This window comes from Drosophila sulfurigaster, chromosome 2L (genome assembly GCF_023558435.1).
Source record: "Drosophila sulfurigaster albostrigata strain 15112-1811.04 chromosome 2L, ASM2355843v2, whole genome shotgun sequence".
Lineage (NCBI taxonomy): Eukaryota > Metazoa > Arthropoda > Insecta > Diptera > Drosophilidae > Drosophila > Drosophila sulfurigaster.
In genome coordinates this window covers 10519581-10532999 of record NC_084881.1, presented here as the reverse complement: position 1 = coordinate 10532999, position 13419 = coordinate 10519581, and the positions used below count along the sequence as shown (strand labels likewise).

The 13419-nt window shown below is 37.7% G+C and overlaps 4 protein-coding genes across 5 annotated transcripts; 1 reads left to right on the top strand and 3 right to left on the bottom strand.

The window, feature by feature from the left end:
* Nucleotides 1-211: 211 nt before the first annotated feature.
* Nucleotides 212-1638, top strand: LOC133850512 (beta-1,4-glucuronyltransferase 1-like). The gene is made up of 4 exons (XM_062286640.1): nucleotides 212-543; nucleotides 604-1020; nucleotides 1078-1369; nucleotides 1418-1638. Exons 1-4 carry the CDS (start codon nucleotides 242-244, stop codon nucleotides 1607-1609), a joined length of 1203 nt encoding a protein of 400 aa, XP_062142624.1. The 5' UTR covers nucleotides 212-241; the 3' UTR covers nucleotides 1610-1638.
* A 660-nt stretch (nucleotides 1639-2298) lies between these two features.
* LOC133844551 (uncharacterized) lies at nucleotides 2299-2953 on the bottom strand. Its single transcript, XM_062278610.1, has 2 exons — nucleotides 2867-2953; nucleotides 2299-2815 (listed from the first exon to the last, which is right to left on the bottom strand). Exons 1-2 carry the CDS (start codon nucleotides 2888-2890, stop codon nucleotides 2387-2389), a joined length of 453 nt encoding a protein of 150 aa, XP_062134594.1. The 5' UTR covers nucleotides 2891-2953; the 3' UTR covers nucleotides 2299-2386.
* A 1146-nt stretch (nucleotides 2954-4099) lies between these two features.
* On the bottom strand, nucleotides 4100-7939 carry LOC133850152 (beta-1,4-glucuronyltransferase 1). 2 transcript variants are annotated; one of them, XM_062286147.1, is made up of 3 exons: nucleotides 7214-7939; nucleotides 4444-5215; nucleotides 4100-4389 (listed from the first exon to the last, which is right to left on the bottom strand). In XM_062286147.1, exons 1-3 carry the CDS (start codon nucleotides 7648-7650, stop codon nucleotides 4192-4194), a joined length of 1407 nt encoding a protein of 468 aa, XP_062142131.1. In that variant the 5' UTR covers nucleotides 7651-7939; the 3' UTR covers nucleotides 4100-4191. The 2 variants fall into 2 exon arrangements, with proteins under 2 accessions (XP_062142131.1, XP_062142132.1); XM_062286148.1 differs by lacking the exon at nucleotides 7214-7939 and adding an exon at nucleotides 6115-6155.
* Nucleotides 7940-9126: 1187 nt separating this feature from the next.
* LOC133850599 (septin-interacting protein 1) lies at nucleotides 9127-12645 on the bottom strand. Its single transcript, XM_062286728.1, is given in 5 exon segments — nucleotides 9127-9336; nucleotides 10097-10381; nucleotides 10383-12332; nucleotides 12334-12401; nucleotides 12456-12645. Coding segments are annotated over 5 exon segments (2544 nt in total). The 5' UTR covers nucleotides 12565-12645; the 3' UTR covers nucleotides 9127-9204.
* Nucleotides 12646-13419: the final 774 nt, after the last annotated feature.

The following is a 13419-nucleotide window of genomic DNA, read 5'->3' as shown; positions in this document are numbered from 1 at the left end:
AGATATTTCACATAGATATTTGTATAAGACAAAAATGGGTGCATTGCGGATTCTAGGTCAAATATTACCCATAAGATGTAGTTCACTGATTTCAATGATCGAAATTTGAAATGAAGAAATGTTCTAGGGTTCAAATCGCTACTATAAGCTCCTAATAATGCTCTTCTTGGTAAATTTATAAGCCAAAGAAAATAACTGTCAATTGTAGTAGGCTTAAATACTAACTTCTTTATTGCAATATATGTACACAACAGTATACTTAGTAATGTCGCCATTTTTAGGCAAAATTGCGTTAGTTTTATGTGCAGTGTCATTCATTGGTTCACTTTTGCTCATACTGCATAACATTCACTCACTGAAGGAGGATTGGGAGTGGCAAAACGATGACGCTGAACCACATGGAATAGTGCGACAGCATGGTGATTATTGGGTCTGGCATGATTATATTCGCAGACACGATAATGTGAAGGATAATGAGAGCATCACACTTACCACTCACGGCACCTTCATGGATCTGGGCATGTTGCCCAGTCTGCTGGAGAGGTAAAAGAAACTACTTCTATGTTATATTTCAAGAAAAAAATACTTTAATTTACCTCACAGGTGGCAAGCGCCTATAAGCCTTTCAATCTTTGCCAGTGGGTCAGACTTTGTCATGACTATTCGTTCTCTAAGACATCTTATTGGCTGTCAGAAGCAAGGCAATCTTATTCATCACTTTGTTAGCATTCATCTGATCTTTCACAGTCAGCATATACCAAAGAACATGGCTCGCTTCAAAATATCACCTTATGTATGTGCGAAGCATGCTCCTTTTGAAAAGATGCGTCAGGATTTGACATATTGGCAAAAGAGTGGATTGATCTATCCAGTTAATCTGATGAGAAATGTGGCTCGTTATAATTCCGATACTTATTATATAATGGCGCTGGACTTGCAACTGTTGCCACCTCCAAACTTTGTAAAGAGTTTTCTGAATTTTGTAGGAAGCACAACTGAAGTACAAGAACCCTTTAGAAGGTATTCTTTCTAGTTTAATATACATTAGTTTGCTCATTAAATATTCCTTTTTATTAGCGTATATTGCTTGCCAACATTTCCCCATAAACCTCATGCTCCCGTAGCTGAATCCAAGGTTCAATTAAAGGAGATTCTACAGGAATATAACATCAGCAGTCCCATCTATAATAACATTGAAATGCAAAACCAATGGCTGGCTTCTAAAAACTCTTTAAAAGTATTCACTATATTTCATAGTTCAACCAAAATGAACATGTGTGTTGGTTATGTGAGCATTAACGAATTGGAACCGCTCTACGACGAGCGGTGCACCATGGAATCTATATATGATGGGGGTTTCAATTTAAAGGTTTGTAAATATAATAAAAATGTGACTAAAATAATGAAACTTTTCCAGGGCAAAGTACTCATGGATCTGAAATATACTTTCCTTATTTTGAATGAAGCTTTTTTGATTCGTCATGCTTTGGACAGTTGGAGGTCCATAAAACTGGGGAAGATTACTCGAAAGAGTAATTTAAAAATGTCGCTAAATTGGCATAAATTCTATAATAATTTTGTCAACTTGGAACCTCTAGGGAAATTATAAAAATAAATTCGTAAATCTGGAAAAGTCAAGCCGAAATATTTACTTTAAATTGTGACTGACTTTACATAAATTTTGCAAAAATTTTAAGCTTCAGCCTTAACTTCGACCGCATTTTTTATATACTATACATACATTGGCTGCATCAAATAATCGTGCCCATTAACAATAACAAAAATGATTTATATTCATTATATTTGATAAGATAGTAACAAAAGTATAAAGTTTAATTTCATAGCTATACTTTCTTTGAAAAATTCTAAAATTATTTAATTCTTTGCTCTTAGATTGTCACACACTTACGTTGTCATAATCACTTTGTCTGTGCTATAAGAAAAGTATCCAATAAAATTATAAAGCACTTTATATAAAAAAACAGGACAGGAAAGTAACCCTCAATTCTAAAAGTAAAGACTACTAGACTACTAGCATTCTTAATACGCATCACATTCCGGAGTTTCTTGGAAGAATAATATGGGATCCCCTATGAATACCCGAGCCTCACCTTTGAAGGATTAGGAGCTCTCCAATATGGTACAAAAAGTGGATGTAAATTTTACTTAACACAGATCGCGGGAATTTTAACTACAATGAACCCGATACAAATTTTCTTTTTTTCATGCATTTTGGCATGTAAAGCGAATAAAATGTTTGCTTATAAATTTATTATTTGGATTATTTTGTAATTACATATCTAAAACTGTGAACTGGTTTCTGGCAGGCAGCACTTGTGACTTTCCTTGTTTTTGTTTATATTTTATTTGAAACCAATATTTAATTTTAAGTCAGATGGCAAATAATCGAATCGTCAGTCACAGTTGTAACGCAGATGTTGGAACTGGAGGCGTCGCAAAAGCGACCGTCGGGACAAGTTCCATTCGTAGTCGATGGCGTTGTTGCCCCATAGCAGAGAGAAAATGTGGTGAGAGAGGTGCAAGCAAACACATAATCGGAGTTGCATAGGCCACAACTGTCAGTATCACCACAGCTAGCTGGAGTTTCGGAGCGTTGAAAGCAAATATTCGGTTGTTGGGAGCAGACCAAGCCATCGGGGCACGTAAATGTCTGATCAGTATTCGGCGTGGAGCTACCAAAACACAAATGAAATGATGTTTCGTTGATGCATGCCGCATCATTCAGAGGCTGACATTCGTTGCAAACGCTGTTCACCAGACACAGTTGACATCCCAATGCAGCTAGCACTGCAAGCTTTAGAATAAAAATTAGTATAATAACAATAAAAATATGAAGAATACTTACCACATAGAATGAGAAATTCGACATCTTCGCACAGAAACAGAAAACTAAATGAAGCTAGTTTCAGCGCGATTTTATATGAAATCTTTAGTAGCCAAAAAAAATCACCTTGGCACACTTATCTTTAGACTAATTAAATGTACTTATCTTGATCCCGAAATTAGTTCTTGGAAAAGTAACAAATAAAAACGTTTTAATGAAGAGTGCTCGACTGAATGATACTTTAATACAAATTTTAATTCATATTATTAATGATAATTCTGAGAGCCTTAACTTATTAATCTTCTAAACGCCTTGGCATACTTAATTTTAAGTAATTGTCTTTATTGTAATACCCAAGTTATTTCTTTGAAAAATAAATAGAATAAGGAATAACAGCTAAATCGAAAATAGTCGACAACATTTAATCAATCCCAAAGCAAATAATGACAGACAAAGTAAAATTCCCGTTCTTAGTTAGAATTGAGTACTTTCGACAGGAATATTATCACTTAATTATTATGCTGTTATTTTTGGGGTACTTAATAAACAATTTGATAAGATATGTCACAAAAAGCGAATTATTTATGAAGCATGACATTGAAAATGAATAGCCCACTTAATCTGAGTAATACCTAGAGAAACGTAGAGTTTGGTTTCTTAGTTTCTGAAATCCATGTACGAATATCTACATAAATGGACGGGCAAAGCATTGCTTTATTCACGAAACGGACATTTTCTTATAGGAATCCTTGGCTAACCTTGCTCGAGTAATTCATATATTTAAATCTGGGTACAGTTAAAAATTTATTAGTTTTAAGGAAATGAGACTCCAATTTTGCAGGACGAGGGAGGGATTTAAATCGCTTTATTTGTTTCAGCCTTGTCTTTGGATTTCATAATCCAGAGGATACTCATTAAGCTCCCACTTCATTGATGAGAAATAAATGGAATCATTTTGAATTTGTTTTTCAATAATAATACAACTTTTTTTTTTATTAAAATATATTTTCTATTTTATTATTTTTCTAACCACGAGTGATTTAAAAGTAATGGGTCAATTACAGTTAAAATGGTTGTAAATATCTTATTAAGTTATACAAATTTAATTATTGTTTAAATAAATCTGAACATTGCACCACGACTCAGCTAAAGAATATAAAATAAATTACACATTGTGCTAAAAAATAAATTACACATTGTTCTAAACCTTTAACTACTAATAATTACTTTCTAAAAAAGGTACAATATTAAATAAATTATACTGCGTAGACTTACAAATTCGTAATAATACTTGAATGCACAGCAAACATTATTGATCTTTCGACTTTTTAATAATTAACTTTTAATCATGTGAAACATTTCTTATTTTTGCCATAGAGCACGCGATACTCGGGTTGAATCTTGGACTTGATGAATCTGGTCATTTCTTTGGCGTAAATTGCCCGGGTAGAGTTCCCACTTGGGATCTTGATGCCAGGACTATGAACTAAGAAGGCAGGATGCAGCACATGATACTCATAGCCCAGCAAGCACATGGCGTAGCCCTGTAAATTGAAAAGAATTAGTTAAGGTAGCTAAAGGATATTTCGATAACCCACCTGAATGCGCTTATTCGACTGTCCTTCCCAGGTGACTCGCTCATCGAAGAATGGCTCACGATTGTCGCTGACATAAAAAGGTTCCCAGTACTTGAAGGTGTCCTGTCTCAATGTCTTGCTGAACAATTTAAGTTGATCTGATGAATTGGACTTTTGATTTAGCCAATTCTGATAGCCGGGAACCTTGTGACAATTCTGACACAAGTGGGCATGAAAGAGTTGAGCCTTCTTCTTGTGAAACAACTGCATGAGTTCGTTCTTGTCGTTGGGCACCATCACATCCTCATGGATCTCGAAGACTGGCAGCGGATAAACCCTCGGAGGCAGCTTAGGATCCAGTTGCAGCACACTATTGTTATGATAGACCATATTGAGAAATTGATCCACAAATCCCAGACTCGGATACAGCTCAATGTCGCAGGCGAATATGAAGTGAGTGTTTGCCGCATGTCTGGCAATATTTCGTCCCACATTGATCGGATACGTCATATTCGCCTGCACTTTGTACATCTGGTTCCGATTCTGGTAATAAGGTGGCATCAATAGATCTCCGTCCTCTGCCACACAATTGTATGGCCAGTTTAGTGTTTCGCTCTCATCGTAGGGCACATACTCAGGCATATGTGCATGGGCAAAGAAGACGTGGAAGCTCACGTAGTCGCTGATCAATTGACTGCCCGGCAAACAGTTTCTCACATACTGTATGGCGTCCAGCGTAGAGTTCAGATCATAGCCCGGAGAGTGTATGGCAAAGCTGATGGGTCCCAACCAGCTGAAAGTTGAAGTAAATATTCGGGGTTATTGTAAGGTTAGTATTTAAACAAGTAAGAAAGTTACAGTCGAGTGTGCTCGACTGTGAGATACCCGCTACCCATTTTTTAATAAAGGCAAAATACTGCGGTATCGTTTTCAAAATATACCGAAAATACTAAAAATATACCAAATGGTTTGTTTGGTTTATCGATATAGTACACCATTCAAAATATGCAATAGACGGCACAATGTAATAGATTGTCGGCGAAAGCAACTCAGACCCACAATGTAATAGATTGTCGGCGAAAGCAACTCAGACCCACAATGTAATAGATTGTCGGCCAAAGCAACTCAGACCCCTAGTAAGTAGGCGTTTTTGTCCATACAAAAGTATTTCTTTAATAACTTCCACAATTTTTATCTGATCGCAACCAAATTTTCAGGAATCATAACTACTATAGTAATTAATGTGTATACCAAAATTCGCAACTCTGGCTAACTCTAGCTAGCAACTCTAATTAAAATTATAGATCTATCTCTTATAGTCTCTGAGATCCAGTGTTTCATACGGACGGACGGACAGACGGACATGGCTATATCGTCTCGGTTGTTGATGCTGATCAAGAATATATATACTTTATAGAGTCGGAGATGCCTCCTTCTACCTGTTACATACATTTCCTGCCGGCACAAAGTTATAATACCCTTCTACCCTATGGGTAGCGGGTATAAAAAGATGTAAGATATTATAATAAATGTGCATTGATGTTGAGTTTTAAAAAAGTTAAAGTATGCCAGTGCACTGAACCGGATTTCACTTTGTGAAATCGTTTTATAATAATACTGTTTCTCTTTTGGAGTAGTTCTAATTAGAATAATTTGTATGGACATTCTCTATTATGTAAAAAAACGAATTACCTGAAGTAAATAAAAACAAGTTCATTGTTTCTCTAGAACCAAAATCCTTTACGGATTTTGATAAACAAAATAATTTACTTGTATGTACATACATACGTTTCCGTTTTGTTTATTCACTAACAAACAAAACAAAACCTTTATATGAATGGAATGAGTAAGCATGTCAATATGACAACTCTCTAAAAATGTAAAACATTTTTACGGAGCACTCTGAAATTCCTCACTAAATTAACGTTGAATAGTTCTTTGCAATCTATATTACCCGCTTCGTCTGTTGGAATGTTGGTTAATTAGTCACACTAGAAAGGCAACTACAATTAGCAAAAATACATGACACTCCAATTTCAATATTGCCAAGAATATTGAAAGAGAAATTTCTGCCTTATCAGAACTAAGTAAACATTTTTGAACACTCTTTTCGCGAAATACTATTATTGGTTCTCTTAAACCTGTTTATAAATATTTACTTTATTTATGTAAAATTTTAAATTGACTTATAATTTTGGAGATATTATTATTATTTTATAATTTTGTTGAGTCAATAATTTTGTATGGTAATTGTATAATTTCTTTATACCATTTCATTTTGTATATTTTTGGTTATGACTGTAAATTTAGCAACTTTAGCTAGCTAAATGCTATCAACATCTCTTGGAATTGCAAACCACATAATTTCGGGCAATCATTGAGTTTTATATTACTTCGATTTATGGTCCTCTTTTATCGTATCCGTCATAGACGAGCTATATAATTCCCCCTAACACTTTGCAAAAAAAAAATTATTTGTAAATGAAAAGCTCTCCAGCTAATTTAGAACCCTTCCAATCTCTACAGAATAATATATACTTTACCTAATTATTTTAATACTTAAATCGAGAAAGAGAATTAATTTTTACTGGACTCAAAATGAATTTTTTATAACAGAAATCTATTTAAAAAACTTATTTTGTAGTTTGGTATATTTTAGAAAAAGTTCATTGCTATTAATAAAATAAACGTTCCTCCAACAATCAAATACCTAACAAATTTAAATTTAATAAGGACCAATGGTAATTATTGAGACTATTCAATATATAATATTATTTGTATGTTAACTTACCGTTGTGCCACCGTCTCGAGATTGTCGAAGAATGTGAAGTCTCCGTTTGTGGTATAAGTAATGGACTCTGCGCAACCCATGCGTTGACTTTCCCTGCCAATGACCAAGTTCTTGATTACCCAGTAATCGCCATGTTGAACTTTCTCAAGCTTCAATTGGCGATCGCGGCACTTGAGAAGCTTTTTCAGTTCTAAAGTTCGCTGGGTGACTAATCTGGGCGATTCTGTGGTCATCTTATGTTCGAGTGGAATATCTTCGTAGGTTTCTTCCACAAGCTCCAAAGATTCCAGTTCGATCTTCTCAATGCGGTGTGGCGGTTGGGTGACTGCCAATTGATGCACTTGCTCCACATTTGAGAGCAGCAGGAAAGCGGCTATAGTCATCAGCAAAAGTAGCAAAAATACGCGCAAGTTACGAATATTGAACTTTACAGCCATTGCAGTTAATTCTATTCGATCCGAACGTCAATTTGGCAATGGAACTCTGAGTTTCGACCAACGAAAAAGTCAATGTAAATGTTCACAGTACTCAGCTGTTATGACACTATTAACATAATGTTGCTCTCGATGATAAGTTCGAATGAAAATGCTATCCAATTGCAGTTCGAGTAAAACTATCCTAATTACGTGTTGACCATTGTCACAATTTCGTTATGAGGTCAATTTGTCGTCATGGGTCCATCGACAACCAAAACTGTTCACATTAAATTTTGGACAATACTAAAGTGCGTAGTGTTTAGATTAAAATCAGATTGTTTTGTGTGATTAGATTACTTTTAAATACAGAGAATTTTCAATGAAAAATGTATGAGAAATTTAAGTCAAATTCATTCGTTATAATTGCTCAAATTATTTCCGATTGCAGCACTTGGAAGATAACAAAAAACACTTTCCAATTCTTGGTATTCACTTCAAATTTCACTATCAATTGCCTCGCAATTCTTGATATTCACTTCTCATAACTACTTGTAAACTTTATTTTTACGCAATCCAGACAATTTTCTTAATTATCTTATCGACAGATGCTTTGTGTATTGCGCGTATTGTTTAGTCCACAAATACTCGAAAATTCCGTTCGACAACCTAACCGCAGTCGACAAACGAAGGTGACCAACTGAAAAACCCGAAACAAAACACTCCACGCCAATGAGAGCGGAGAAATTACCTTTTTTGGTGATAAGCTGTCAGCGAGAGATGTTGATATGAGAACTTGGGATAGTCCATGCGTCGATCCACACAGTGGCTATAAAATAAAACACCCTTGATAAGCTAAGAGAATCAGATAAGCTTCCTTTTGTTTGATTTCGACAATGCCGTAAATCATGAAATAAACTAAGATATTAATATTATTTCGGCCGAATAATGATTATGTTATTTTTTCTTTATGTATTTAATATTTGCATATGATTTGGAAAGTTTTTTGGTGAACTTACAAGGTTCAATATCCAATCCAAACGATCTTGACCAATATATTTTTAATCAACAACGATTATTTTATTTCCTATCTTACATTTATTTGTTGTGAAGTTATCAACTTAAAAGCACTTATCTAAGGAAACCCAATAAATTCGATGACGTGCGTTGTGTCCAGAGATTATCCACTGACGAAAATGTTTATATGTCTGTTAATTTTAATATTTTCAATTTTTATTTTGATCCATAGTCAAACTGAACTTCCGCATCTTGTTCACACATAAACGAAGCATAATTTTATATATTATATTATTTATATTTTTATATTATTCAGCGTGTCAGACAAACAAACCATAAATTAACATAAGCCACGAAAATGTCGATAAAAGATTGTTACATGTAGAAAAATTTAGCGAACTATTTCATACCCAATAAAATAACGATGTTATTATATTTCCAAGTCAGGATCATAAGTTTAACTTTTATTATTTTATGTTTCTGGGGTTTTTTTTAATGTAAATTTTTAATTTATTTTGGTATTATAGATATTACTTTTTGTTGAGTATAATTAGTATTTCTCTAAATAATGCCAGTCTGTGCTCGTTCTAGTAATTGAGTAAGTCCCACGGGTTGCCAGTTTGTAAAGCTGCTGTCGCTTAGCATGCAGACATTACGATCAATATAGCAGAAGAGTTTGCCCACGCGATAGATCTGGAAAGAAGAAAACAAATATCGTTTATTAAAGATAACATTTAAGGAATCCATCTGTGATATAAAAATGCGTTTAAATTCAAGTTCAAAATGACAAATGTTGACTTTGTCAAAGCATCATTAAGTAAAGTAATTGAATATAACTTGTTAAGTCTTTTACACGAGTAATTTAAAGACACAAGAATTAAATGAAAGATAATATTAATGAATCGTGTAGGTATGGTTGATATGAGCTCTATACAGCTTGCTGCAAATAAGTTAAAAAGTTTGGCTGATAATCAATATATTATCGAATTATTCCCTACATAAAGACTTTGACCAATTCTAATAATTGTTGCACAGTGCATAAAATATATATATAATTGTTTTAAGAAATATTTATAATATGGTACTATTCATTTTGAAAATTTAAAATATACAAATCTACATACATAGTTACTGCTCGAATTTTAATTTTAATAACTTTTATAATAGAATTTTAAAGAAAATATAATATAAAAAATATGTTAGTTATGATATATGTAGATACTTATATCAAAAATGTTGTTGTGAAAAAAAATATTTTCAACTAGTTAATACAAATTTGTTTAAATGATATTTAGCAACTCTATAATTTGGAGGTAAGTTTGTTAATCAAATATATCACTGGTTCATCCCCTGATATAATTTGAAATAAACTACAACTCCATACTTTACAAATATCATAGCGCTTTGCACAGTAATAGGCAATAATAAGAATTATGTCTTTACGGAGACTCACCTGTTTGCCAAGTTCTCTTCTGCCCGGAAGCGGGGCAAAGATGATGCCCATCTCGGCGCATTTCTGCGAGACGAGCTCCTTGAACTCCAGCTGCGCAGGCTGCACCACATCCACCAGCATAACAGGAGTGAGCAGCACAGGAGCAGGAGCAGGTGGCATAGGAGGCGGAGGAGCCGAAGTGGTCTGCAATACCGCATCCGTAGCACGATGCAGCATTTCGAGGGCGCGACGCAGGTGCTCCTTGATACAAGGCTCCCGTAAGATGTCCTCGCTGAACATGTTTTTTCCAGCCCGCATACCAACGCGAGATCTCCGCATAGTCGGGTGATTGATTGAGCCACATGACCAACACCTGCATCCAGCGTGGAAAGAAATGCTTGTCCAGCAGCTGAGCCATTTGTGGAGCTGGAATGAGTTCATGCCACTCCCAGACCTGATGCCACAGCTCCAAGTTCTGCTGCAGCGGATTGATGACAAACTCTGCCAGCACCGCCTGCAACTTGGGTATGATGTGACGCAGCAGAAACTGCAGCAGCTGTTCATCGGGAGCAAAGGCTTCTCGCCAGGGCGTGAGCATGGCGCGTGCCGAGCGATCCTGCGGTGACCAGGCCTGCAAGGCGACACCCAGCTTGCTGCGTATCTGCGGATAAATCGACTCGGCCAACTTGCTGCCCAGAATGCCATGCCAGGGAAGAATCCAACTGTGTATGGGCACCGTGTCGGTCAGAGGATCCCATTCCTGCACGCCGATTGTAAGACGTGGCAACACTAGCTGCTCCAGCACCGAGTCAAGCACCCAGGTGGGCAACAGTGGTGCCCAGGCATCCAACAGCGCGGCCATCGGTGCATGCTCCTTGGGCTGCCAGCTGGCGGCGCATGTGCGAAACGAGGGCATTACTCCTGCCCAGATGAGCGAAGAGTACGGATCGAAGACATTACGTGATAGCTCCTCGCTCTCGTCACGCTGCAGAATGCCGCGCCAACGCTTGATCAGCTGCAGCGGCTGCGTGGGCTGCTCCAACGGTTGCCAATCGCTCAGCTCTCGCTTCAGCAGCGGCGCAATGACTCCCGCTGCCAGATCAGCCATACCAAACTCCTTGTACTCTGCCGCATAATCCTGCTGCAGCTCCAGAAACAGCTGTTCCGCCTGCACCAAGCTTAACTCGGGATTCTCACTAAGTTGATCGAGTCGCGCCAATGCTTCCTGCAATGTTGTCATGTGATTGCGCTCCAACTGCACCAGCTCCTGCAGCTGAAACTGTTCGTGCTGCAATGCAGCCTGTCGGTCGGCACACTCGCGCTCCGTCTTGTCTATGGCAATGATTTCCTGCTCGCATTGACTCACCAGCAGCTGAACGTTGTGCGTCAACTCGGGCATGCTAAACACCGAAACTGGAGCGCTCTTCTGCTCGCCCTCTTGTGCCTCGTAAAGCGTCTCCTCAGGCGTGATCTTGTTCTGGGCCAAAGCGTGATAGCCGCTTAGCACACGACGCTCTGGTCCCGTCATATCAATCACGGGAACATTGCCGAGGCGCTTGCTCAGCTTCTCGCCAAGCAGATGATCGGATTTCTTGCCCTTGGCTATCACTTCTTCCACGGACTTGTAGTAGTAACGCTTTCCGTGCTTCTCGCGCGTCTCACCGCCGCCTTTCCTCCACTTGTTTTGCTGTTCCTTAGACTCCTTTGACTCTCTGGCTTCATCTTCGATTCTTCCTTGTTTCCCTTGACCTTGGCCGCCAATGCTGGCTGCCACCTCGGGTCCATAGGCGCCAATGGCACCGCGTCCTTTGCGGACATGGGCTTGCACTGGCTGCGAAATACCCTGCAGATCCTTGCCCAATCCTTTGCCCGGCTCGTATCCCATTTGCAGCAGCAGCTTGGCGCCAATGCCGCGTGTATGCTGCTCCCAGGCACCGACATTGCGACTGCTGGGCAAATGCGAGTTATGCCGCATTCCTGCTATTGAATTCTTCGATGAATTCCTAGCCGCTTGGCGCGACTTCTCATCCTCGTCTGTTGAGCTGTCGTTGCTGTTGTCATCACTGAGCTGGCGTCCGAATGATGGACGCACTTCCTCCCCTTCACTTTCTTCACCCTCGCCGTCATTTTCCGCCTCTTCCGACCCCTTCTCTTCCGGTTTCTTCTTTTGCTTTTTGCCTGATTGTTGAATTCCGCCAGCAACAAAACTTACGGGTGCCGTGTAATCTTTTGACTTGCCAGTTGAGCCGCCTCCGAGGCCGCGTCGTCCTCGTCGTCCGCCTGCTTCCCCCCTCGCTTTCATTGTCACTGTCATCCGCCCAAATACCTAAAAAATTCGCTAATTGAATTTGTTTATAATTTGCAGTACAATTGATCTTACCATAGATTTGCTGATGCTTCGTGGTGCGTCGGCGAGGTCGATTTATGTTGAACTCATTGTCCAGATCATAGTCAGTGATTTCGAAACGTTCGTATTCATTATCCGACATTATTAACTGCCATAAAAATAAATCAAAACACAATTTTTGTAAGTAAACAAAACGTTTGGGAACGTTTTACGGAAGTGTTGTAAAACAAACCAAAAAGTTATGTTAACAGTAACTGCTGATTAACAGCGGTACTTCAAATTGCAGAAGTACTAAAGACTTTGGACAAATTGTTTACTTCACAAAAGGTAAGTAAAATAATTTAATCAAGTTAATAAAAATAAAATAAAAAAAAAAAACTTAAAAACTGTTACTCAAGTTACCTAAAACATATACTGTGTGAGTACCCTTTACAGCTGCTTACAGTGCCAATTTGAGTTTAACAGAACAGCTGCTGCTGACTGCTAAGGATTTTCTTCGATATTCCACAAACAGTACTCTTTGAAAGATTGTTTTTAAAACGCAAGTGAATATTATATATCACAGTGAGAACTAAAGTAATATAAAATACACAATTTAGTATGCAAATTCAAACAAATGCGCGCATATTACGATCTATTAGTTCGTTCTTTTGAATCAGTTGCTAGTTTATGGCTATTTTTAGTAAATTTTTGTGTTCGTTTTGGTCACCCTAGAGCTAGGCATACACGTGCATCGCCAGATAGCGATAACATAACATTGTTCTCGATGTTCTTGTTGCGTGCGGTTCACTGTTCGGTAATTGCGGATGGAAATTCTAACGCGTCCCACGCACAAATTAAAACAACCTTAAGTGCACACCCAGTAAAGCAAAGCAAACCAATATTAATATAACTGCAACAACAATAACAATTGCGCCGCCCACCGCTCGCGTTTCTTCGTTGCTTTTCGTGTTGTTTCTGTGAACTGCATTTGGCAATTTAAATATTCAACACAAAT